General features: G+C 39.6%; 1 protein-coding gene and 1 pseudogene across 1 annotated transcript in view; one reads left to right on the top strand and one right to left on the bottom strand.

Moving 5' to 3' along the window:
* TTN (titin) overlaps positions 1–26,314 on the top strand; it is a 284,284-nt gene that overhangs the window by 67,670 nt on the left and 190,300 nt on the right. Inside the window, exons 46-83 of the mRNA XM_066346291.1 lie at positions 2,283–4,934; positions 5,954–6,232; positions 7,909–8,472; positions 9,010–9,291; positions 9,392–9,670; positions 10,108–10,386; positions 10,486–10,764; positions 10,882–11,169; positions 11,284–11,562; positions 11,657–11,938; positions 12,032–12,310; positions 12,419–12,697; positions 12,799–13,077; positions 13,203–13,490; positions 13,615–13,893; positions 14,033–14,314; positions 14,415–14,693; positions 14,807–15,085; positions 15,198–15,476; positions 15,579–15,866; positions 16,113–16,391; positions 16,624–16,905; positions 17,982–18,260; positions 18,383–18,664; positions 19,430–19,708; positions 19,825–20,112; positions 20,269–20,547; positions 20,645–20,923; positions 21,033–21,311; positions 21,432–21,719; positions 21,863–22,150; positions 23,363–23,644; positions 23,908–24,186; positions 24,301–24,582; positions 24,728–25,006; positions 25,101–25,388; positions 25,581–25,859; positions 25,953–26,231. Of these exons, the coding sequence (XP_066202388.1) occupies positions 2,283–4,934; positions 5,954–6,232; positions 7,909–8,472; positions 9,010–9,291; positions 9,392–9,670; positions 10,108–10,386; positions 10,486–10,764; positions 10,882–11,169; positions 11,284–11,562; positions 11,657–11,938; positions 12,032–12,310; positions 12,419–12,697; positions 12,799–13,077; positions 13,203–13,490; positions 13,615–13,893; positions 14,033–14,314; positions 14,415–14,693; positions 14,807–15,085; positions 15,198–15,476; positions 15,579–15,866; positions 16,113–16,391; positions 16,624–16,905; positions 17,982–18,260; positions 18,383–18,664; positions 19,430–19,708; positions 19,825–20,112; positions 20,269–20,547; positions 20,645–20,923; positions 21,033–21,311; positions 21,432–21,719; positions 21,863–22,150; positions 23,363–23,644; positions 23,908–24,186; positions 24,301–24,582; positions 24,728–25,006; positions 25,101–25,388; positions 25,581–25,859; positions 25,953–26,231 (13,344 nt within the window). The remainder of the gene's footprint in view (positions 1–2,282; positions 4,935–5,953; positions 6,233–7,908; positions 8,473–9,009; positions 9,292–9,391; positions 9,671–10,107; positions 10,387–10,485; positions 10,765–10,881; positions 11,170–11,283; positions 11,563–11,656; positions 11,939–12,031; positions 12,311–12,418; positions 12,698–12,798; positions 13,078–13,202; positions 13,491–13,614; positions 13,894–14,032; positions 14,315–14,414; positions 14,694–14,806; positions 15,086–15,197; positions 15,477–15,578; positions 15,867–16,112; positions 16,392–16,623; positions 16,906–17,981; positions 18,261–18,382; positions 18,665–19,429; positions 19,709–19,824; positions 20,113–20,268; positions 20,548–20,644; positions 20,924–21,032; positions 21,312–21,431; positions 21,720–21,862; positions 22,151–23,362; positions 23,645–23,907; positions 24,187–24,300; positions 24,583–24,727; positions 25,007–25,100; positions 25,389–25,580; positions 25,860–25,952; positions 26,232–26,314) is intronic.
* LOC136378682 (cysteine and glycine-rich protein 2 pseudogene) lies at positions 953–1,517 on the bottom strand (annotated as a pseudogene).

Genomic DNA, 26,314 nt, shown 5'->3' with positions numbered 1-26,314 from the left:
CTCATTACACAGTCAAAATTAGACATAATTACTAGCTGCTATTACTATGTATTTTTAACCACATAAATCATGTTTCAGCGCATTTGAATTGCATTTACTATCTTTTTTACGGTTAATAAATGATATTTAGAAGTAAGTAAAAATATTTCAAGATACTAGTGATAGGGGTACAGGAACTACATTCAGATTCATTCCCTTTACAGATATTTTGGCAGTTCAAGTAAGGAAAAGGTGACATATTAGTAATACATTATAGATTAAATGTAGAGTTAAGTGGTCACCATTAGTATGTAAAATTAATCAATGATTTTATGGCTACAAATTGAAATAATAAATAGCTGAGTATGTATTCTACATGCTATTAATGAGTTTTACCGGTATATTTATAACTAGCAGACACTCAAGTCTGGCCTTCTAATGCTTATGCACTAGCATATAAAGGAATTATGTTACAAGACTCTTCCACAGGATGCAAGTGGAGTGAACTAAAAAAACAATAAAACTGTTTTTGAGTAAGGCAATAAAAGTATTATTTATGTTACTGTTCTGCATACCTAACATTTAATGAAAAACCTAATTACTTGTTATCAATTATAAGTCTTTTATTCTGTCATCCATGATGTTATTTAAAGTGTATCTGTTATTCACTGCATTGTTTTTCTGTTCAATAATATTGTAACAGTATTTCTTGCACAATAAAATATAATCAAGTTTTTTTATTTCTAACCTGAAGTTTTATTTGAAATGTAAAAGAAATGGTTCTTGAAAATGCTTATGAATAAAGCAAAGAATACAGTGTGATATACCTAGAAGTCAGCCGGCCTATCCAAGGACAGGGTAATTTAGAGTACTGAAAAGTTGGTAGAATTTCACAGTAGTTTACTGTTAGATTATCTGTGCCTAGGTGATGTAGAGATTCTCAGTGTGTGATCTTGGTTCTGGGTTTACACCTTTACTGAGCGTGAACAAGGGCTCCTGCTCCTTGACCACAGACAAATTCATTGGGCCCAAAGTTTTTTGCATAGCATCCTTTATAATAAATGTCCCTTTCTTTCTCAGAGTTGTTGATTTCTTCCCACACTTGGCACATTGTAAATAGTTTTTGTGCCAGGGCCTCCAGCTCCAATTACCTTCTCAGTGGTATTAACAGAATTCCCACATCTGGAGCATTTCTCAGCATCTAGGGATTTCTGAGCAAATTTATAAGTGGTTAGATTTGTTGCAAGCCCGTGAAGCTGAACACTCTCTAGCTTGATACCCTGTTCCTACCCAGTTCATGCTGAGCATGCCAGCATCCTGGCCTTAGCCGTAGCCTTTGGGTCCGTATTTCTTTCCATAGCAGGATTTGCAGTAGACCTCTTCATGAATTGTCTCCATGGTGCTATCTTAAGATTTCCTGTAAACCATGCTCAGAAAGTGGCAGCGGTGGAAGTCTCTCACACCACCCTGCATCTCTTCCACATGCCAGGTAGTCCTCCCGAAGGCCCACATTTGTTCCCGCCTGGAGGCAGGACCAAGCATCAGGCATCGAGGGCGGAGCTAAGGAGGCCAGAGAGGGAGCCGCAGGGAGTCAAGAGCTAAAATCAAGTTTTTAATGTTGGAGTTGTTTTCTCTCATCTCTAGTTCTCCCATTTTCTTGACTAATTCGAGTTAATGTTAAGTCTTATCATCAAAGCTTTGTTGCGGTTTTCTGGCAGTTTACACAAGTAAAAGTAGGCTTGCATTTCTAGTAACTGTAAACAGTAGTTTCTTATAAATTCAGATTAAACATTCCCTGTAGGCCCTTGTTTTTAATAATGGTTTCAGTTTATAAAATAGTAACTCAAATATAGATAATTTATTTTGGAAATCAGTCTTTAATTTGATAGTAATGATATTTGTAAACTCAAGAAAATTTTACAAGTAATTCTGGAACTTTGAAAAAATTGACTTAAGTAACTGGATTTTTTTTACTACAAATATTTAGCTGTCAGTTTTTGAAACTTTAGAATTGGGATTATAGCACAAAGACATATTCATAAAAACATCTTTAAAATTTATAAAACTCTAATGCAAATGATTGGATTGAAAGTTGCATTAGTACACTATAATAATATAATGTGATGTAATAAACTAAGGTTAAACGTTTAGAAATGTGATTTTTTTTTTTATAATCTCAGGATAATTAGTAATTCCAGGAATAAAGCAGAAGAAGACCATTAATTGGTACATAGTTTTTAAATTTTTATTTTTTTGTTAAGTAAAATAATTGGTAAAATAATAATCATTTTTTCCCCATACAGAGTTTTCTAGTGATCTTCTAACTACTGAGGATGAAGGATTCCAAACCTATAGCTCTGACCTTCAGTTATCTAAAAGAAATGAAACACTTGAACTTTTGTCTGACTCTCCAGTTCACTCAACAAAATATGATTCTAAAATTAAAGGCAGTGTCCCAGTTTTTATCAAAGAAGTATCAAATTCTGAAATAAGCATAGGGGATGTGGCTAAACTGTCTGTTACTGTCATTGGCATTCCCAAGCCTAAAATCCAGTGGTTCTTTAAAGGAGTAATGTTAGTGCCTTCTGCTGACTACAAGCTTGTTTTCGATGATAACGATTATAGCTTGATTATTCTGTTCACAAAATTTGAAGATGAGGGAGAGTACACATGCATTGCCAGTAATGAATATGGCCAGACAAAATGTAGTGCCTATCTAAAAATAAATTCCAAAGGAGAGGGGTCCAACAAGACTGAACCAGAATCAGCAGTGGAGAAACCTCTGGAAAAGCTTGAAGGCTCTTGTCCTCCTTACTTTCTTAAAGAATTAAAACCAATTCACTGTGCTCAGGGGCTACCCGCCATCTTTGAGTACACGGTGCTTGGAGAGCCTGCACCCACCGTTTTGTGGTTCAAAGAAAACAAGCAGCTTTTCACGAGTGTGTACTACACTATCATTCATAATCCTGATGGTTCTGGGACGTTCATTGTCAACGACCCTCAGCGGGAAGACAGTGGCCTCTATGTCTGTAAGGCGGAGAACGTGTGGGGTGAGTCCACCTGTGCTGCAGAGCTGCTGGTGCTTCTGGACGATGCGGAGGGAAGAGATGTACCCTGTGAAGAAAAGTCCCCACCGGAGGTTTCTCAAGATTTCCCCCAGATGTCCTTAAAGGGCCCTGCAGTTGACTCACAGACAGAAATTGCAGCCTTTGTAAGGGACACTGTTTTGAAAGCTGCTTTCATTGCGGAAGAAAAACAGCAGCTTTCTTATGAGCAAACCACTCTTCGTGGCCAGCTGGCCACGGAGCCACCTCCCTGTTCAGAGCTGCAGGTGGTTCAGGCTCAGAAAATCCTCCCCAAAGGAGATATGCTGATGCTTCAAGAGCCTGCGCCACAAGCGGCCCGATCAGATACCAAAAACGGTTTCCCAGGTGCTGTTTCCATAAAAGAAACTAGTTCATTAACAGCCAAGCCTCTGAAAACTTTGTTAACTGAACCTGAAGGGAGCTGCCCACAGCCTTTAACAGACACTACAACCCATTCATATCCAACTTCTGTGGCTGAGGACGTACTTTTACCCAAAGAAAAAGCAACATCTGCAGTGGACAAAGAACAAATGGGGACTGTTCAAAAGCAAGAGGCTCAAAGTGCCCTCATCCTGAGTCAGAGCTTAGATGAGGGCCACATGGAGAGTTTTGAGCGGCCTGACACGGTAATCTCTGAGGTAAGTTATGAGCCCCAGGTCCCCTCAGAGCACACGTGCACAGAAGGAAGTGAGATTTTGATGGAACATGCAGACCAACTGGAAAGTACAGCAACTGACTCTGTGGCCAGGACTGAGGAGAGCAGGTCTCTAAGTTTTCCATTAGCATGTGAGGAAAAGCAGGTACTTCTCAAGGAAGAACATTCTGACAACTTGGCAATGCCCCCTAACCAAACCAGTGAGTTTAGAAAAGAGCCGGTGGCAATAAAGGGCGTGCAGGAAGTGCAGGGATGTGACATTCTTTCTAAGGAAAGTGTGCTCCCTCGTATTCCAGAAGAGCAAAGATTAAACCTGAAAACTCAGATCCGCAGGGCTTTGCAAGCAGCAGTGGCCAGTGAGCAAATGAGCCTCTTCTCTGAGTGGTTATGCAACATTGAAAAGGTGGAGGTCAAGGCCATAAATGTCACCCAAGAGCCCAAATGCATTATGTGCACCTACCTTATTACCTCAGTGAAATCTCTAACAGAAGAATTAACCATCTCTATTGAAGGTATTGATCCTCAAATGGCTAACTTGAAAACTGAACTTAAGGAAGCTTTGTGCTCTATTATATGTGAGGAAGTAAACATCTTAACAGCCATGGACCCTAGAATTCAGAAAGAAGCCAAGACAGGCTTTCAGGAAGAAATGGATTCTTTATCAGACTCGCAGAAGGTCGAAGCAGTCAATGAACCAGAAATTGAATCTAAATATTTTGTCTCAGCAGAAGAGGTCAATTCTTTTAATGTGGAAAGTCAGGTCAAAGTTGCAGATACCACAAGTCTCACAGATGGGGTTGCTACAGCCATCTCTGATGAAAAACCGGATGAGATAACGAAACCATTCGAGGAAAAAGAGTTCTCTGAAAGTGGTCCTGAGGAGATGGGTGTAGTAGAGATACAGGAGGTTGAGGGTAGCTTCATCAAAGAGGATGCTCCTGTTATACAAACACCCTTGGTGGACACTGTTGCTGAGGAAGGTGACACTGTGAACTTCACGTCATCCATATCAAATGCCAAAGAGGTGAATTGGTATTTTGAGAGTGAACTGGTATCTTTAGATGAAAAGTTCAAGTGTTTACAAGATCAAAATACATATACGCTAGTAATCGACCAAGTAAATGGAGAAGAACATCAAGGAGAGTATACCTGTGAGGCCTTGAATGACCACGGGAAAACAGCAACATCGGCAAAACTCACTGTAGTCAAAAGAGGTTGGATTTTAAGGATTCAGTAGATCAAGCTCTAACATTCACTGGATTGTAATGATTTAGGTTTCATCACCGAATTGTCACTTATCTGCCATTGCCAGAATGTAGCTGATTTAGAGTAAAAATGACGTCACAGACATTATCATGGTTATTAACTCTTCTCCTCTTCCCTTACTACCTTATTGGATAATAGGTTATCTCTCTATCACTATTTATTTTTAAAATAAAATGTATTTTTAAATGTTTCATTATACAAATGCATATACTTTTTAGCTGATTTTTAAATGAAAATACTTTAATAACACGTAGGTAAAAGCTGTCAGTGAAAACCTAGCCAGTCTAAAATTGCCAGTCTCATCCCTAAATTTGAAATAACCATGATTAATTGTCCATTTATATTTATTATTTTTATTTCTTTCTTTTTTTGTTGTTTCACTGTTGTTTCACTTATCACCTTATATAATAGATCAACGATTTTCAACCAGTATGCTGCAAAACAGTTTTAAATATGCAATACCTGATTATTTAGTCAGGGGCACTGACCTTTTTTCCTTTAGATTGTCAAATACCAAAATGACAATGGCCAACATAACAATAGCCAAAATATACTTTTTGGTGTACTACAGAATTTTAGTAATTAGTTTATGTGTGCTGTGAGATGAAAAAGGTTGAAAATCGTTGTGGTAGATCATGTGGGGTTTTTTCACATTATTCCCAGTGTTTCTACTCAGCATGGTATATTTAAAGAATAGATCATGCCACTATGCATGTAAACCAGTAGCATCACATTTTAATACTTTTTTTTGCAATTCATTGCAAAGTAATGATTGAACACATTGAAAGCTGCGTATTGTCTTCTTTTACCTTCAGTGATCTTCCTCATTTTCCAGTTACTTGTCTTAAACCTGTCTCACCAGTTTCAACTGTTTTACTTCATTAACAGAAACAAAAGTGAGGAGGAAACAAAACATGTGGTGTGGCTGATAAGGGGGCATGCTAATAGACTCCGCTTCCCTTTACAGCTGCCCCTGTGATCAAGAGAAGAATCGAGCCCCTTGAAGTAGCTCTGGGCCACCTAGCCAAATTCACCTGTGAGATCCAGAGCGCCCCCAACGTCCGATTCCAGTGGTTTAAAGCTGACCGAGAAATCTACGACAGTGACAAGTGTTCTATTAGATCTTCAAATTATGTCTCTAGCCTGGAAATCCTGAGAACCCAGGTTATTGACTGCGGCGAGTATACCTGCAAAGCGTCCAATGAGTATGGCAGTGTCAGCTGCACGGCCACACTAACTGTGACAGGTAAATGCTGAACATTGCATTGATGTTTTCATCTCATTTCATATTTTTGCCTAATTTGTTTTTCATACAGGTACAGGAAGTCCTTGCTCTACCAGCCGGAGAGAACAATAGCCAACATGGTAACATGGTAGCATGGTAGCTAGGTACTACAGGACCTATGTGGGATAACAGATCATTATTTAATTAAATTTCTAACTATCGCTACATAGAAAATAAAAAGAATTTATTATTTAAAAAAAGTTAAGGAATCAAATGAGCAGTGGCTCCTAGAAATTTGACTTTGAGGGGTTTTGTCTGTTTTGTTCTCTCTCTCTTCTTTTTAACGGCTAGCCTGGCGAATATATCTTGGGTAAGTACAAATGGCTTGGCCCTTAACATAAAAATTTCAGAACCACCAGAATTTTTGATGTCACTAAAAAAATATGAAATCTCAATGTATTCAGTGATTTGTAACCAGTTAACCAATTTAGAACAGAATTGCAAACTGAGAAAAGTCAAAGCAAAAGTCTAAAGATAAACAAATTCTAATGTGAGATGGGGGACTAGCACAGGACTATAGGGTTTCACACTAGGGCTTTATTCCTAATTTAAAAATAAGAGCAACTACACAAATCTTCTGTTCTAGTACCTATTGATACACAGGATGACTTTTGAGTAGTTAACACTCATCGGGTGTTTGAATCCCTCATTAGAGAACAATATTAGTAGCTACTTCTCTCTCTCTCTCTCTCTCTCTCTCTCTCTCTCTCTCTCTCTTTCTCTCTCTCCTTCCTCTACTCCTACAGGAAAGTATGGACTGTGGTTCAGGGTCAGGGCAGCAACAACTCATGTTGTTGACAGAAGCCATGGACTAATTAATGTCAGGGAGAGACTGACCCTTGGTCTTCTTTTTCAATGAGAACCCGAAGGGGAAAGGCACATACAGCTCATCTGTTTGACTTGAAAAAGTTGGTGTTTCCTGTCGCTTCCCTTTTTCTACAACTTCTTTACATATCAGAAAGTCTGAAACTTGGGCCCATAGTGACCCAACCAGTGGTCTTCACTTTGTGCTCAAAGAGTCTCCATGTGACCATGTAACATGGCCTTAATCTTAATGACACTTTTGGAAAGAGTGGTTCATAAAGACTTGCTTCAAATTGCAGAATGGAAATGAGAAAATACGCTATATATAGTTTTACAGGTTCAAAATGACTTAGGGATTGTTTCAAAGTTGAGCCATTTAAGGATTTGCTGGTGGTTGACAGGAGAGTTAGACTTTATAAAGCAACTCAATCTTTTTTACCACATAGTATCTCTACTCTTCAGAAAAGTCAAATACATTTTTTATCTTCCTTATACACTCTTCTAAATAGCCAGAATTAAAGTATCAAGTGAATTGCTTGTGAAATAATTCAAACAATTTATCAGCTACTAAAATGAACAACTCTTTAGTAATAGTAAGTTAATGTTGCTAAATAAAGACGCGTTTGTTCTCTCCTTTGATAGAGACATTTAACGTGCTGTCTTGCGCCTCTGTAAAGAACACTGTCATCTCTTTTCTTTGACAAATATTTTTATCTTGTTTATACATTACCCTATGTAAAATAATGTGGTCTATCTTTTCTTGCTCGGAATATATCATTACAGCCAGAGCTTTTGTGGGGACAAAATATAATGCTGAAACAATTTTTTTGCAGAGGCATATCCACCAACCTTTTTCTCCAGACCTAAGTCCGTTACAACGTTTGTGGGTAAGACAGCCAAGTTCCTCTGCACAGTGACAGGCACCCCCGTGATCGAAACCATTTGGCAGAAGGATGGTGCTGCACTACCACCTTCCCCGAACCGCAAGATTTCAGATGCAGAAAACAAACACTCTTTAGAACTCTCAGATCTTACAATTCAAGATCGAGGCGTTTACTCTTGTAAGGCTTCTAACAAGTTTGGAGCCGACATCTGCCAAGCTGAGTTGATCATAATCGACAAGCCACATTTCATTAAAGAATTAGAGCCTGTGCAATCAGCTATCAATAAGAAGATCCACCTTGAATGCCAAGTAGATGAGGACAGAAAGGTCACAGTTACGTGGAATAAAGATGGGCAAAAACTCCCAGCCGGGAAAGATTATAAGATCTGTTTTGAAGATAAAATAGCATCACTTGAGATCCCTCTTGCCAAATTAAAAGATTCAGGAACCTATGTTTGCACAGCTTCAAATGAGGCTGGAAGTAGCTCCTCATCAACAACAGTAACTATCAGAGGTAAGAAATATGTGAATGTTATTTTTCACTTTCTTCTCTGAAAGGATGCACTAGTAGAATAATTGCTTACAAACAATGCCATCAGTACATTTTATTATTAAAATAATTTCATCCAAGCAAACCTTTTGGTTTGGGGAAATCCTGGCATTGTTTGACTTTGTTTTTTCAATCTTCTTCAGAATTCAGTTACTTTTGTTCTTCTATCTGCCATTAACAAAACTCGCTTAAAACTTTCTTCTATGAACTTCAAGTGTCTAGGAAATCCTTAACTAATCTTTCATAAAATTGCTCATTGTATAAGTAGAGCTTGCTTGTTTTTGGTTTTGTTAATTTGTTTTTTAATCAAGTGACTGGAAAAGTGTTTTCAAATCACAGAAATCTGGAAAGCTATTGAAAGCACCTCAGCCTTTTCAAAAATTTCATGCAGATATTTTACGTGTGTTTTTTTGTCTTACTGTTGTGTGTGTCTACTTATCTTTTGTGGCGTGTATGCTTCAGATGTCTTTTCCTTTTTCTTTTCTTATTAACTTCACATAGAGCCACCATCCTTTGTGAAGAAGGTGGATCCCTCTTATTTAATGCTCCCTGGTGAAACAGCCCGCCTCCATTGCAAGCTGAAAGGTTCACCTGTGATCCAGGTTACTTGGTTTAAAAATAACAAAGAACTTAACGAGAGTAACACAATCCGAATGTCTTTTGTCAATTCTGAGGCTGTACTTGATATCACTGATGTAAAAGTGGAAGACAGTGGGAGTTACTCATGTGAAGCAGTGAATGACGTTGGCAGTGACAGCTGCAGTTCTGAAATAGTTATTAAAGGTTTGTTTACTCAGTCACTGTCCATTGTTATTCTGAGAAAAGACTTTCCTTTTAATTGCTGGTAACCCGTGACTTACACGATGCTTTCATACTTTTGTAGAACCTCCTTCTTTCGTCAAAACTCTTGAGCCTGCAGATATAGTGAAAGGAACAAATGCCCTCCTTCAGTGTGAAATCTCAGGCACGGGACCGTTTGAAATTAGCTGGTTCAAAGATAAGAAGCAAATTCGAAGTAGTAAAAAGTACAGGTTGTTCGCTCAGAAGTCTCTTGTGTCTCTGGAGATCTTTTCCTTTAATAGTGCAGACGTGGGGGAGTACGAATGTGTTGTCGCTAACGAGGTCGGGAAGTGCGGCTGCAGCGCAACACATTTATTAAAAGGTTAGTGTTCAAAAAACTGATGCCTCTTTAACACATTGTCAAAATAGTTATCTTAACTGCGGAAGGAAAACTGGTACTTTTCCTTCTTCTCCTAAGCTTTCAAAATGTTTTTCCTTTGGTTTGACCTGGGACCTTGGGAACAAAGTCATGACCTTCAATCCAGTGTTGATCCTGAACTTGGTGTAAATATTTAATCTCTGAGAACAAAAGTGAATTACATCAAAATTACATTTTGTCAGCTGATAACCATGTATCTTCCCATGCTTCTTTCTCTTGGGTCACATTGTAATTCTTCTTAAATTTTATTTCTTTAATTAACCAACACGATAAGATAGCAGTGTTGGAGAAGATAAATGTAATATAAAACACTTAAATGCATACGGTGTTGACAGTGTTTGGGAACGATAAGTTTTGCATGATCTCTTCTCTTTGACTAGAACCACCAACCTTTGTAAAGAAAGTAGATGATTTTACTGCACTAGCAGGACAAACGGTTACCTTACAAGCTGCTGTGAGAGGGTCAGAACCCATTTCTGTCACATGGATGAAAGGACAAGAGATCATTAAAGAAGATGGGAAAATCAAAACGAGCTTCTCGAGTGGTGTTGCGGTCTTGATCATCCCTGACGTCCAGATCAGTTTGGGTGGCAAATACATGTGCCTGGCTGAAAACGCAGCCGGAAGCCAAACGTCTGTTGGGGAATTAATAGTAAAAGGTTCGTGTAGGAACGTTTTAACTCTCAATCAATTATTTCCCCTTCAAAATGAAACCCTAATACACACTTTGGAATTCTAACTATTTAATACCATTGTAGAACCTGCCAAAATTGTTGAGAGAGCCGAGCTGATCCAGGTGACGGCAGGAGACCCAGCCACGCTGGAGTATACAGTCTCGGGCACCCCAGAACTGAAGCCCAAATGGTACAAAGATGGGAGACCTTTAGTTGCCAGTAAAAAGCATCGAATAAGTTTTAAAAACAATGTTGCCCAACTCAAATTTTATTCAGCTGAGCTGCATGATAGTGGCCAATACACATTTGAAATTTCCAATGAAGTGGGCAGCAGCTCCTGTGAGACAACTTTCACCGTATTAGGTTAGTATCTCTAGAAATCTGTGCTCCATATTCCTTTGAAAACCAACAAAGAGCCAAAAATAAAACCATGAGCGCCTTTGTAAACTGACCCTTCTTCCCTTCTTGTGCCGTGAACAGATCGCGACATTGCTCCGTTTTTTACCAAACCCCTACGCAACGTGGATAGTGTTGTTAGCGGTACCTGCAGGCTGGACTGCAAAATCGCTGGCTCCCTCCCAATGAGGGTGTCCTGGTTTAAGGATGATAAAGAAATCGCCTCTTCTGACAGATACAGAATAGCATTCGTGGAAGGCACGGCCTCTTTGGAGATAAGCAGAATAGACATGAATGACGCAGGCAATTTCACTTGTCGAGCCACAAATTCCGTGGGGAGCAAGGACAGCAGCGGGGCCCTGATTGTGCAAGGTTGGATGGAGACTGCCTTTCATTCTTACTATAGACTAAGTTCAAATTTAAGACTTCTTCCCTTTGGTCGCGCCTCTTAACTCTTTGAAATTCTTTCTTATACCTCTTCTTTAGAACCTCCCAGTTTTGTAACTAAACCTGCTTCAAAGGATGTTCTGCCCGGTTCAGCTGTCTGCCTGACAAGCACCTTCCAAGGGTCTATTCCTCTTACAATCAGATGGTTTAAGGGTGACAAAGAACTGGTTTCTGGTGGAAGCTGCTATATTACCAAAGAAGCTTTAGGAAGTTCCCTGGAACTCTATTCGGTAAAAACCTCCGATTCAGGCACATATACCTGTAAAGTCAGCAACGTCGCCGGAGGCGTGGAGTGCAGTGCAAACTTATTTGTAAAAGGTTTGCAGTTATTTTCTGGACATCTTTGTGCTGTCATTGTTTTAAGTTCTTTTCCTCTTTCTCATGTTTCTTAATGACGTTTTCCCTTCCATAGAACCTGCCACATTTGTTGAAAAGTTAGAGCCTTCACAGCTCTTAAAGAAAGGTGATGCCACCCAGCTAGCCTGTAAGGTCACTGGTACCCCTCCAATTAAAATAACATGGTTTGCAAATGATAGAGAAATTAAGGAGAGCAGCAAACACAAGATGTTTTTCATGGAGTCCACTGCAGTTCTAAAACTTACAGATGTTGCCATCGAAGACAGCGGTGAATATATGTGTGAGGCCCAAAATGAGGCTGGCAGTGACCACTGTGGTAGCATTTTAATAGTCAAAGGTCTGTGTTCACGTTGCCCCTTATTTACCAAAATTGTGGTCCGTAGCACAGATTCTGCCCCTTTCACTAAAAATGATTCCTTTTCTACTATAGAACCACCTTACTTTACCAAAGAATTTAAGCCAGTTGAAGTGTTGAAGGAGTATGATGTCATGCTGCTGGCAGAGGTGGCAGGCACGCCTCCCTTTGAGATCACGTGGTTCAAAGACAACACAACGCTGCGAAGTGGTAGAAAGTATAAAACCTTTATTCAGGATCAGCTGGTTAGCCTGCAGATCCTCAAGTTCATAGCCGCAGATGCTGGTGAATACCAGTGCCGGGTGACCAACGATGTGGGCAGCAGCACTTGCACTGCCAGGGTCACTTTAAGAGGTTAGTGTTGGTTCACATGAAGGACTAGCTCTTCTGCAGAATCAATTCATTTTTTAAGCCAGTTTTTCTATAGAGCTGGTATTGATTGAGAATTCATTCTTCTGTTAGAACCACCAACCTTTGTAAAGAAGCCCGAGAGCACCAGCTCCCTTCGAGGAGGTACGGCTGCCTTCCAGGCCACTCTGAAAGGCTCCTTGCCGATCACAGTGACTTGGTTAAAAGACAACGATGAAATCACTGAAGACAGTAATATCAGAATGACCTTTGAGAACAATGTGGCCAGTCTCTACCTCAGTGGCATCGAAGTCAAGCATGATGGAAAATATGTCTGTCAGGCCAAAAATGATGCAGGAATACAAAGATGTTCTGCATTACTCTCAGTAAAAGGTTAGTTCAGAAAGTCTGCCGTGGGTTTTAGGAAGAAGTGCAGATGTAAGCCTATGATAGAGCAGTTCCCGACCCACACATCTTTCCTTTGTTTTCTACAGAACCTGCAACAATCATCGAGGAGGCTGCGTCTATTGACGTCACCCAAGGAGACCCAGCCACTTTGCAGGTTAAATTTTCAGGGACTAAAGAGATTACAGCCAAATGGTATAAAGATGGCCAAGAACTGACCCTGGGTCAAAAATATAAAATCAGCGTCACTGACACAGTCTCTGTACTGAAGATTATTTCTACAGAAAAGAAAGATAGCGGAGAATATACTTTTGAGATCCAAAATGATGTTGGGAGAAGCAGCTGCAAGGCTAGCATTAATGTATTAGGTTAGTATTACTTGTCTCTAGAGAGGACCTAGGCATTTCTATGCTTCCTCATCTCTTACAATTTTAGATAAAATATAAATTGGTGGATTGACATAACAATTTTGTTTTGTGTTTTTATTGCATAGATCTTATCATACCTCCCTCATTCACCAAAAAACTGAAGAAAATGGACAGCATTACAGGGTCTTTTATTGACTTAGAATGTATAGTGGCTGGGTCACATCCCATAAGTATCCAATGGTTCAAAGACGACCACGAAATTTCAGCTAGTGAAAAATACAAGTTCTCTTTTCATGACAACACAGCCTTCTTGGAAATCAGTCACCTGGAAAGTGCCGACGGTGGGACATACACATGTTCTGCCACTAATAAGGCAGGACACAACCAGTGCAGTGGCCACCTAACAGTCAAAGGTTGGCGGTTTCTATCTCCACTTATCAATAACTAATTGCTCTCTCGTTTCTCAGTGCCTACTTTATTGCTCAGTTCTAAAATGAATGTTCCTTTCTCCCTTTGCTTCTTTTTCTTTCACCTCAGAACCCCCTTACTTCGTGGAAGAGCCACAGTCTCAAGATGTCAACCCCAACACAAGGGTTCAGTTAAAGGCTCTCGTGGGTGGCACTGCCCCCATGACAATTAAGTGGTTCAAAGATAACAAAGAGTTGCACTCGGGAGCAGCTCGTTCGGTTTGGAAAGATGACACCTCCACTGTGCTAGAGCTCTTTTCAGCCAAAGCTGCCCATTCTGGGACCTACATTTGTCAACTAAGCAATGATGTTGGCATAGCAACCAGTAAAGCCACTCTCTTTGTAAAAGGTCTGGTCTTTACATCTCTTCACGTTCTTGCTTGTCTAGATTTTCTTGTGGGGGAAGGGAAAAGCCTTTAGAAACCAATTTTGTTTATTTGCCTTTGTGCTAAAAAATGTCCAAATCACACTTTTTCCTCCATCTTTAGAACCTCCTCAATTCATTAAGAAGCCCAGCCCTGTATTAGTGCTGAGGAATGGACAATCTACAACATTTGAATGCCAAATCGCAGGCACTCCTGAAATCAGAGTTTCTTGGTACCTGGACGGGAATGAAATAACAGCCATTGAGAAACATGGCATTTCCTTCGTCAATGGTTTAGCCACTTTCCAAATTTCTGGTGCCAGGTTAGAAAATAGCGGGACTTACGTCTGCGAAGCTCGGAATGATGCAGGCACTGCAAGCTGCAGCATTGAATTAAAAGTGAAAGGTTTGTTCCTGGATCTACTTTCTGTTCTGACTGTGCTGCTGGCTGGGCCTTGGGTCTTCCCTTGAGTAAGCTAGTCTCTGTCTTCCTTTTGAATTTTTAGAACCTCCCACCTTTATCAGGGAGTTGAAGCCCATGGAAATTGTGAGAGATAGCAATGTGGAGCTGGAGTGTGAAGTTATGGGAACGCCTCCATTTGAAGTCACTTGGCTAAAGAATAACAAGGAAATTTGCAGCAGCAAAAAATATACCTTGACTGGCAGGGTGACAGTGTTTAGTCTCCACATAACCAAGTGTGACCTTTCAGACACTGGGGAATACCAGTGCATTGTGCGCAATGAAGGTGGCAGCTGCTCTTGCAATGCTAGAGTCTCCCTGAAAGGTCAGTTACACACACGAGAAGCAGGCTGCCAAAGAAAAATACCGTAATGCTCTTTAGTTTTATGATTATGGGTAGGAGTTCAAATATATTTCTTCTTTTCACGCTAATCATAGAACCACCGTCATTCACAAAGAAGATCGAAAACATCACCACTGTTTTGAAAAGTTCTGCCACCTTTCAGGGTACCGTGGCTGGCTCGCCTCCCATTTCTGTAACCTGGCTAAAGGATGATCAGATTCTTGATGAAGATGACAATGTTCATGTTTCCTTTGTCAACAACGTGGCCACACTTCAGATCAGAGCTGTGGATAATGGACACAGCGGGAGATACACATGTCAAGCCAAGAATGAGTCAGGAGTTGAGAGGTGTTATGCTTTCCTCTTAGTACAAGGTTTGTAAGCTATTCCCTTTCGGAGCTAGACTGTGCAGACAATTTCCTAAACATACGTTATGTCTAGTAGAATTGTCAGTGAAACTTACCCACATTTTAATTCTTACTGCAGAACCTGCTCAGATCCTAGAGAAAGCTAAATCTGTTGATGTCACTGAGAAAGATCCAGTGACCTTGGAGTGTGTTGTGGCTGGAACACCAGAACTCAAAGTGAAATGGCTTAAAGATGGGAAACAAATTGTGCCCAGTAGATATTTTTCAATGAGTTTTGAAAATAATGTGGCCAGTTTTAGGATCCAGTCAGTAATGAAGCAAGACAGTGGGCAGTATACTTTCAAGGTGGAAAATGACTTTGGAAGCAGCAGCTGTGATGCCTACCTGAGAGTGCTAGGTGTGTACCTTGGCCCCGGTTGGCTTCTGTTATTTATATTATGTCCTTGGTAAACAAATGGCAACATGTTAATGGATGTGTTTTGCTGTTTGCATTGGACAGATCAAAATATTCCTCCATCGTTCACCAAAAAATTAGCCAAAATGGATAAAGTCCTGGGCTCTTCTATTCACATGGAGTGCAAGGTTTCTGGCTCACTCCCTATTAGTGCTCAGTGGTTTAAGGATGGAAAGGAAATAGCGACAAGTGCAAAATACAGACTCGTCTGTCACGAAAACACTGTGGTACTGGAAGTTAATAATCTGGAATTAGAAGATACTGCGAATTACACATGCAAAGTCTCAAATGTAGCAGGGGACGATGCATGCAGTGGCATCTTAACTGTAAAAGGTTGGAATTTCTTTACCCCTTCTTGATTCTTCTTTGTAATTGCTTTTGAAGTGTATCACTCTTACCTTGTATTCTTTAGACCTAAAGGTCTTAATAATTCCGTTTCTTTAGATATGTATTTATTGAGTTCAAGAAATATTCAGTCATTACCTCTTTTCAGTGATGCTTTCTTATATGTCCATAAAATTGGTAAAATAATTTAACTACAGGAATTTAATTCAATATGTTTCTCTTAAAAATTCATAGAACCACCAAGCTTCCTAGTGAAACCTGAGCGACAGCAAGCCATACCTGATTCTACCGTGGAATTTAAAGCAGTACTAAAAGGAACACCACCGTTTAAAATAAAGTGGTTTAAGGATGATGTGGAACTTGCCCCTGGACCTAAATGTTTCATTGGCTTGGAAGGGTCAACTAGCTTCTTAAATCTCTACTCTGTGGATGCTTCCAGGACAGGACAATATACTTGCCAAGTTACCAATGATGTTGGTAGCGACTCTTGTACAACAATGTTGCTTGTGACAGGTGTGCAAGTTTGATTGTTTTCTGTTTCTGTCTAACCTGTGGCTCTGGTCCTTTCTGTGATCTGTGACAGTGCACCTGCCTAGTCAAGAGTGTACCCTTCTTTCTAACACAGTCCACTGTATCTGCAAGGAATTGGTCATGCGTTTTTTTTCTCTTTTCTACATACCACCTGATTGAACTTCTGTTATTTGTATTTTTTCCCTGATAATCTCTTCTTTCCTTCACTCTCTAGAACCACCAAAGTTTGTAAAGAAACTAGAAGCATCCAAAATAGTGAAAGCAGGTGACTCAGCAAGACTCGAATGCAAGATAACTGGATCCCCAGAAATCAGAGTTGTGTGGTACAGAAATGAACATGAGATCCAAGCCAGTGATAAATATAGAATGACTTTCATTGATTCAGTGGCCGTCATACAGATGAACAGTCTTGGTACTGAGGATGGTGGGGATTTCATTTGTGAGGCTCAGAACCCTGCTGGCAGCACAAGCTGCAGTACCAAGGTCACGGTAAAAGGTAGAGATCTCTTTCTTCTGTCCATTACCTGAAACTTACCTCCTTCACCTCTGGGTGTCATAGCTCTTTATTCTTCTAGTGTCATTTTAGCTTCCACTTGAACTCATAGAATATTTCTCCAAACTGGTGTTATTTCCCTTTTTAGGTGCAATTTCTTCATAAGATTGTTTACATGTAGCCAGCCAATCATCATGAGATATTTTTCTTGTTATTCCAATGCCATAATTCTGATCATCTCAACACATTAGCCAAACAATTCAAATTTGATGTTTCAAAAACATGTAAAAAACCCAAAGGAGTAGGCACTTTTAAATTAACTTTACCTTCAGTCAATTTATAAATATATCATTCTCACTTTAATATTTATCATTAATAACAAAGAATAGTTACTACATGTAAACAAGATGCGAGCAATAGAGGTTTTAACCTTATATTTAAAGCAGAACAACTATATATATATTTTTTCAAGAATCAGTTCCTATTTTTTTAATAAAATAATATCCCTATACCTTGGTGCAAATAGTACCAGTATTTTCTACTACCATTTCCCAGTATTTTTGTCACAAAGGCCAGGTTTGTTATGTTGTGAGGCAAATAATGCCATAACCATTGGTTGAAGTGAAAGACTTAGATCACAAATGTTGTCATGACTTCCAAGTGTCTCGGTGACAGAGCACATACAAACAATTTATTCGTGCAGTCAGGATTCCATACCTCATGCAAATCATATTAATTAATTTACTTGCATTTTTGGCTTTGTTTAGTTGTTTTCTTTTTCTCTTTTGTTCTTATTTTTACAATTTGTGCATCAAGCTTTATAGCCCAAGATAAATAAGTAAGGTGGAGTAGAGAGAATGCTGAAATGCTTAGGACAGAGAGCCAGGGTTCTCAGCCCATGAAGCTGAGAGATTCAGTCAAGACTGGTGGCCTCTCCAAAGCTGTTATTCCCCAACACTAAAGTGACAGCACTTGAGACCACTTACCCATTACAATATCTTCCAATATAAAAACAAGGAAATAAAAATACCCTGCAAAATTAAATAACCCAATTCATGAGAAACTCTTGTTTTTTACAGAACCACCTGTTTTTAGCAGCTTCCCTCCTGTAGTAGAAACCCTTAAAAATACTGAAGTTAGTCTTGAGTGTGAACTTTCGGGAACACCACCATTTGAGGTGGTGTGGTTCAAAGACAAGCGGCAACTCCGAAGTAGCAAGAAATACAAGATTGCATCCAAAAACTTCCATGCAAGTATTCACATTCTCAATGTCGAGACTTCAGACATTGGGGAATACCACTGCAAAGCACAGAATGAAGTAGGAAGTGATACTTGCATTTGTACTGTAAAGTTAAAAGGTAAGCAAGCATATTTCCTGCACGTGGCAGAAATGGCAGGAATGTGCAAAATGCTCATTTTTTTATTGTTTCATTATCTGGACAATCTTTTCAACAATCTCCATCCATCTTTCCATGTTCAGAACCACCAAGATTTGTTTCCAAACTGACCAGCCTCACTGTCGTAGCTGGGGAGCCTGCTGAGTTACAAGCATCCATAGAAGGCATCCACCCTATTTCTGTCCAGTGGCTTAAAGAGAAGGAAGAAGTGATTAGAGAAAGTGAAAACATCAGAATCACATTTGTGGAAAATGTTGCAACTCTACAGTTTGCAAAAGCAGAACCAGCTAACGCTGGGAAATATATCTGCCAAATCAAGAATGATGGTGGAATGAGGGAGAACATGGCCACACTGACTGTTTTAGGTTGGTACAGTATGGTACAATAGTCGCCTGGTAGAAAGTGGTGCCAAACACTGAAATGAGTTACTAAGAGTTACTGGTAAAATCTCCTTCTCGGATTTGTTTCTAGAACTATGTCCATCCTTCTCTATTTAAAAGGTTTAAAAAAAATTTAATAAATCTTCTAAAACTCTATGATTCTAATGAAAATAAGCCATCTGTTTTACTGTTTAGTTACTACTTTTCTTAATGGCTTAGCAGATGTAATCATCACTATCTTTTCTTACACATAAAAAAATTAGGAGCCCAGCATGACATTTTGTTTCCAAAATACTAGTTGTTAAAGCTGACAAGAATGGCAGAGATCAACGTGAAACTTGCCACTTTCATGTTTGGGCATATTAAACTTCAATTTTTAATTGTTTGAATAACAACTTTCAAAAAACTATCTTTTTACCCAAAAGTAGAGCAGAAATACCAAGTAATTAAAAATAATAGATAGCCTTTGCTCTCAAGAAGGATATGTATATCAATATACATATTTTACTATATACTGTCTGAATTGTTTTAGAAGTCAACTAGTGCACAAACTTATTTCTTAATAATAACTGCTAGAATTTTATGACAGTATGTGATTATAAAATCACATTTTAAATCTAGAGAGGGAACCCTAACATAAGCATCTCACTGGAATAACCAATCTTAGTGAGGTGGATAGTAGAGCTAAAGATAGCAGAGTTATCGTAAATGTAACAGACTTTGACAGATGGCTATCAAATTTTATTTCAGAGCCTGCAGTCATTGTTGAGAAGGCAGGACCAATGACAGTGACTGTAGGAGAAACATGCACTCTGGAGTGTAAGGTGGCTGGCACTCCTGAACTCTCAGTTGAATGGTACAAGGATGGAAAGCTGTTGACCAGCAGCCAAAAACACAAATTTAGCTTCTACAACAAAATCTCTTCCTTAAAGATTCTCTCCATTGAAAAGCAAGATGCAGGCACATACACTTTCCAGGTTCAAAATAATGTTGGAAAAAGCAGCTGCACAGCTGTGGTTGATGTTTCAGGTTAGTTCTGATATATTCCTTCCATTGCTTATGCAAATCCCTTTCAAAAGTTTTCTTCTTGTGAGACTCTTCTGTTCTTTTGAATCACGATGCATCTCTTGCCTTTCCTCACACAGACCGAATGGTTCCTCCCTCTTTCACACGAAGGCTGAAAGATATTGTTGGGGTGCTGGGTACTTCTTGCATCTTGGAGTGCAAAGTAGCTGGATCATCGCCTATCTCTGTTGCCTGGTTTCATGAGAAAACCAAGATTGTCAGTGGAGCAAAGTACCAAACCACATTTTCAGATAATGTCTGCACATTGCAGCTGAATTCTCTGGACTCATCAGATATGGGCAATTACACATGTGTGGCTGCTAATGTCGCTGGGTCTGACGAATGTCGTACAGTGTTGACTGTACAAGGTCAGTGTTAGACGCTCAAACCCTTTCTTACAAATTCCTCTTTGGGTGTACATATAGGCTGACACACATTCAGAAGTGCTCTTCTTTTTTTAATTCAAAATTGTACTTAAACTTGGAGTTTACAGGTTCTTTTCATTGTCCTCCATGTCTATGTAGAACCACCCTCTTTTGTGAAGGAACCTGAACCTTTGGAAGTCCTACCAGGCAAGAATGTCACCTTCACCAGTGTCATCAGAGGAACCCCTCCATTCAAGGTTGGCTGGTTCCGAGGTGCCAGAGAACTATTGAAAGGAGACAGGTGCAACATCTATTTTGAAGACACTGTAGCAGAACTAGAATTATTTAATGTCGACATATCTCAGAGTGGGGAATACACCTGTGTGGTTTCTAACGCTGCTGGCAAAACATCCTGCACTACTCGTCTTTTTGTTAAAGGTTTGCTCAAACGCATTTGCTCTTCCTAGTTTCTGTATACTGATATCTTTTTGTGTGTTTTTATTGTGTTTAACTGCTGTGCTTTGTCATTCACCAGAACCAGCTGCATTTGTGAAGAAATTAAGCGATCACTCTGTAGAACCAGGAAGGTCCATCGTTCTGGAGAGCACCTACACTGGAACACTTCCAATCTCAGTTACCTGGAAAAAGGATGGTGTTAGCATAACTCCATCTGAAAAGTGCAATGTAGTCACAACGGAGAAAACTTGCATCCTAGAAATTCTGAATAGCACAAAAAGAGATGCAGGGCAGTATTCCTGCGAGATTGAAAACGAGGCAGGAAGGGATGTTTGTGAAGCTCTGGTATCTACATTAGGTGTGTTGTCTTAGTCTGTCTTAAATGATTGGCAATTCATCTAACAGGAAGCCTGATTTGTTTGGTTTTCTTTCATTCCAGTTGTTAATTGTGAGTCTTTTTTCTTTAGAACCACCTTACTTTGTTACGGAATTGGAACCTCTGGAGGCATCCGTTGGGGATTCGGTTTCTTTACAATGCCAAGTTGCTGGGACACCAGAAATTACCGTGTCTTGGTATAAAGGAGACACCAAGATACGGGCAACTCCTGAATATAGGACCTACCTTATAAACAATGTGGCCACACTTGTTTTCAATAAAGTGAATATCAATGACAGTGGAGAGTACACATGTAAGGCAGAAAATAGTATAGGAACTGCCTCTTCTAAGACTGTCTTCAGAATCCAAGGTGATGGATGATATTTTAGAAATTAATCATTTCTTTTTTCTTATCTTAACTCTTGTATCTTTATTAAGGAAATTTTTATTTCATCTACTAATGCCTCAGCTATCACTTATCTTCCTACAGAGCGTCAACTCCCACCATCCTTCGCAAGACAATTAAAGGATATTGAACAAACTGTTGGGTTACCAGTTACATTCACTTGTCGATTAAATGGCTCTGCACCCATCCAGGTGTGCTGGTACAGAGATGGGGTCCTTTTGCGAGATGATGAAAATTTACAGACATCATTTGTAGATAATGTGGCAACTCTGAAAATTTTGCAGACTGACTTGAGTCACTCTGGCCAGTACTCTTGCTCAGCTTCCAATCCACTGGGAACAGCATCTTCTAGTGCTAGACTGACAGCAAGAGGTTTGTTCTCATGTTATCCTTTCTCTTTGCAAACCATTACTTCTTGCTTATTGTCAATGTAGAAATAACCAATGACAAAAGCAAAACAAAAAACAAACAAACAAAAAAACCCACACACATTGCCTTTTCTTCTCATCTTCTAGAACCTAAGAAATCTCCCTTCTTTGACATCAAGCCTGTATCTATAGATGTAATTGCTGGGGAAAGTGCTGACTTTGAGTGTCATGTTACTGGTGCTCAACCAATGCGAATCACTTGGTCAAAAGACAACAAGGAGATTCGTCCTGGAGGAAACTATACAATCACATGTGTGGGAAACACTCCCCACTTGAGAATTCTTAAAGTAGGCAAAGGAGATTCCGGTCACTATACTTGCCAAGCAACCAATGATGTTGGCAAGGACATGTGCTCAGCTCAACTCAGTGTAAAAGGTATCATTATGTGGCATTTACCAATATTTGTTCTTTCTTATGTTTGTGTCATTGTCTTCTGAGAGTTTCTTTAGTTTGTAGACGTTTGGGGTAAACTAACTGGATCATGTTAGTATTTGTATGTTCGTGTTGGAAGTAATATAAATCAAAGTTCTGTTTTTCTCTTTATATTGTTCTTTTTTTAAAAAAAGTCTTTTTTATTTAGAAATTAAATTTACTAGGGTGACATTAATAAGAGTACATAGATTTCAGCATTTGAACTGTTGATTGTGTTGTGTGCCCACCACCCAAAGTCAAATCATTTTCTATCACCACATATTTGTCCCTCTTTACTCCCCTCCCCTCGAGCCTCTACCCTGGTAAGCACTTCACTTTCATCTATGTCCATGAGTCTCAGTTTTATATCTCGCCTATATTGTTCTTTAAGTTAGTGTGTCACTACTTGTAATTCTACCAAAAAGTGTTGTTTAAATAAAATTTGTTAAATGTTGTTTCAACTATTCATTCTCTTTTTCCATTCTTTTCTGTTATGTGACATTCTGATTTATCATTACTAAATTTTAATCAAGTACCTCTATACTACATTAACTTATATGTTTTAGCTTATATATTTGAACTACAAAAAAAATCAATTTAATTCTCTTTCAAAATATTAAAAGAGCCTGATCAGGTGGTGACACAGTGGATAGAGCATTGACCTGGGATGCTATAGATCCAGGTTCAAAGCCCCTAGGTCACCGGCTTGAGCGCGGGCTCATCTGGCTTGAGTGCGGGCTCATCTGGCTTGAGTGCGGGCTCACCAGCTTGAGCACAGAGTTACCAGCTTGAGCATAGTATCATAGTCTTGACCCCATGGTTGGTGGCTTGAGCCTAAGGTCACTGGCTTAAGCCCAGGGTCATAGGCTCAACTGAAGCCCTCATTTGGTCAAGTCACAAATGAGAAAGCAATCAATGAACAACTAATGTGCCATAACCATGAGTTAATGCTTCTCATCTCTCTCCCTTCCTGTCTGTCTATCTCTGTCTGTCCACCACTCTCTCACAATCGCTAAAAAAAATAAAAAGAAAAAATAGTAAAAGCTTATTTAATAGAGAAGGCAACTTATTTTACCACAAAATTCTCAGAAAGTACATTCTTAATAAACCAGTTTAAATAAGCATTTACAGTATCTTCAACTATAAACATGTTATTTTTTTCCTTTGATTTACTAGAACCTCCAAAGTTTGTTAAGAAATTAGAAGCTTCAAAAGTTGCAAAGCAGGGAGAATCCATCCAACTTGAATGTAAAATAAGTGGTTCCCCAGAAATCAAAGTTCTGTGGTTCCGAAATGACAGTGAACTTCACGAAAGTTGGAAATACAACATGTCATTCATTAATTCTGTGGCATTGCTGACCATCAATGAGGCCAGTGCTGAGGACAGTGGAGACTATATCTGTGAAGCTCATAATGGTGTTGGTGATGCCAGCTGCAGCACAGCACTGACCGTCAAAGGTTAGACACATTCAACTTCTTTCTTTCTTTGTTCTCCTCTGATTTAGATCCTTTCTCAGTAATGTTATAAACTCTAATGTAAAAGTGCTTGTTAAAGATATTTGTCTGCAATTCTTAAACTAGTTTTTATGAATTGTCATTTAGGTTAGCATATTGTTATGTGGTCACACCAGTTACTCTTAAAGATTTTAGATTCTAATTATTTTTTCCTTTTTAGTAAGCAGATGTTCTCATTGTTTATCTTGTCTTTTTTTTTCTGGTAGCACCTCCTGTTTTCACCCAGAAGCCCTCTCCAGTAGGAGCCCTTAAAGGTTCTGATGTCATCTTACAATGTGAAATTTCGGGAACCCCCCCGTTTGAAGTGATATGGGTTAAAGACCGGAAGCAAGTTCGAAGCAGCAAGAAATTTAAAATTACTTCAAAAAATTTTGACACAAGTCTTCATATCCTTAATCTTGAAGCCTCTGATATAGGAGAATATCACTGCCAAGCTACTAACGAGGTGGGAAGTGACACATGTGTTTGCACTGTCAAGTTCAAAGGTTTGTATATACAGGCACAAACATATATGTCTCTTCCTTTCATCTTCTCTTGCTTGACCAATAATTTATGTGGGTATTATTCTCATTTTTTTTTTAACCACTTTCTTTCATTAGAACCTCCACGATTTGTGAAAAAGCTAAGTGATGCCTCAACCCTTGTTGGGGATGCTGTTGAGTTACGGGCTGTAGTGGAAGGCTTCCAGCCAATTTCTGTGGTCTGGCTGAAAGATAAAGGTGAAGTCATCAGAGAGAGTGAAAATACGAAGATTTCATTCACTGATAACATTGCAACCCTCCAACTTAGTAGCCCAGAAGCATCTCACTCTGGAAAATACGTGTGCCAAATCAAAAATGATGCTGGGATGAAGGAATGCTCCGCAGTCTTGACTGTACTAGGTTAGTAACAATGTACAGCCTGAGAAAAAAAATCTAGTCGATTGACCCATGATCATTTTCTGCAAATATTACTCTTACCTATATTGATTACACTCTTAGTTTGGAAGGTGATTTTATCTTCAATGTAATTTACTTCTCCTTTTAGAACCAGCCAGAATCATAGAGAAGCCAGAGCCTATGACTGTCACGACTGGAAATCCTTTTGCATTAGAGTGTGTAGTGGCTGGGACAGCAGAACTTTCAACCAAGTGGTTCAAAGATGGAAGAGAATTATCGGCAGACAGCAAACATCACATTACGTTCATCAACAAAGTGGCTTCACTTAAGATCCCCAGTGCAGAAATGAGTGACAAGGGATTGTACAGCTTTGAAGTGAAAAACAGTGTTGGTAAAAGTAACTGCACTGTATCTGTTCACGTTTCCGGTAAGTTGTCTGCGATTTTTATGAGTATATCATTTTTCCTGGGGGGAAAAAATAAAGCTTCTCTTTAAACAGAAAACTACCTTTCTCTGCATAGATCGAGTCGTGCCTCCTTCCTTCATCCGCAAGCTGAAAGACACCAAAGCCACCCTGGGGGCCTCTGTGGTTTTAGAGTGCCGAGTCTCGGGCTCGGCTCCCATCTCAGTTGGCTGGTTTCAGGATGGAAATGAGATCATTAGTGGGCCTAAATGCCAGTCCAGCTTTTCAGAAAATGTCTGCACTTTGACTCTGAGCCTCTTGGAGCCTTCTGACACAGGCACATACACATGTGTGGCTGCCAACGTGGCTGGTTCAGATGAATGCTCAGCAGTCCTGACTGTGCAAGGTCAGTGTGCAAGAATCAGGCTGCTGCTGCCCTAGGTCTCTTCCCTGTGACTCAGTGCCTGCCTTGCATGGAATTTCCTTATTTTGTCTTCATTTTTAGTCTTAGCTCCCTTTTCTTCTAATAGCAAAAAGCACTTCTCACTTGGATTTCTTTTTTTTCTCTTGATCTTCCCCTCCCTGCTGGGGTATCTAGAACCACCATCTTTTGAACAAACCCCTGATTCTGTGGAAGTTTTACCTGGAATGAGCCTCACGTTCACCAGTGTCATTAGAGGCACCCCTCCTTTCAAAGTCAAATGGTTTAAAGGCAGCAGGGAACTGGTGTCCGGGGAGTCATGCACCATCTCTCTGGAAGACTCTGTCACAGAACTGGAGTTGTCTGAGGTGGAGCCATTGCAGAGTGGAGACTATTCTTGCCTTGTTACTAATGATGCTGGAACTGCTTCCTGCACCACTCATCTTTTTGTGAAAGGTTTGCTCTCCTCTCCATTGGCGTATCTTTTAAAACTGTTCTCACGTCTTCATTTCAGAATGTCAGTTTTACCCTCTTCTTTTCTCCTTATAGAACCAGCCACCTTTGTGAAAAGATTGGCTGATTTCAGTGTTGAGACAGGAAGCCCCATAGTTCTTGAGGCCACATATGCTGGCACGCCTCCCATCTCAGTGAGCTGGATGAAGAATGAGTTCCCTGTTTCACAGTCTCCAAATTGCAGTATTACTATGACAGAAAAATCGACTATACTGGAAATTCTTGACAGCACGGTAGAAGATTATGCACAATACAGTTGTCTGATAGAAAATGAGGCTGGGCAGGATATATGTGAAGCTTTGGTGTCTGTCTTAGGTGTGTTGACAATTACCTCTTTTTGGTGCTCTCTTTTCTTTCTTTTAAAACCTCCTCTTTTAGTTAGCACGATTGATTGACTA

This window comes from Saccopteryx leptura, chromosome 7 (genome assembly GCF_036850995.1).
Source record: "Saccopteryx leptura isolate mSacLep1 chromosome 7, mSacLep1_pri_phased_curated, whole genome shotgun sequence".
In the NCBI taxonomy this organism is placed as follows: Eukaryota; Metazoa; Chordata; class Mammalia; order Chiroptera; family Emballonuridae; genus Saccopteryx; species Saccopteryx leptura.
This window is presented reverse-complemented; position numbering and strand designations above follow the sequence as displayed.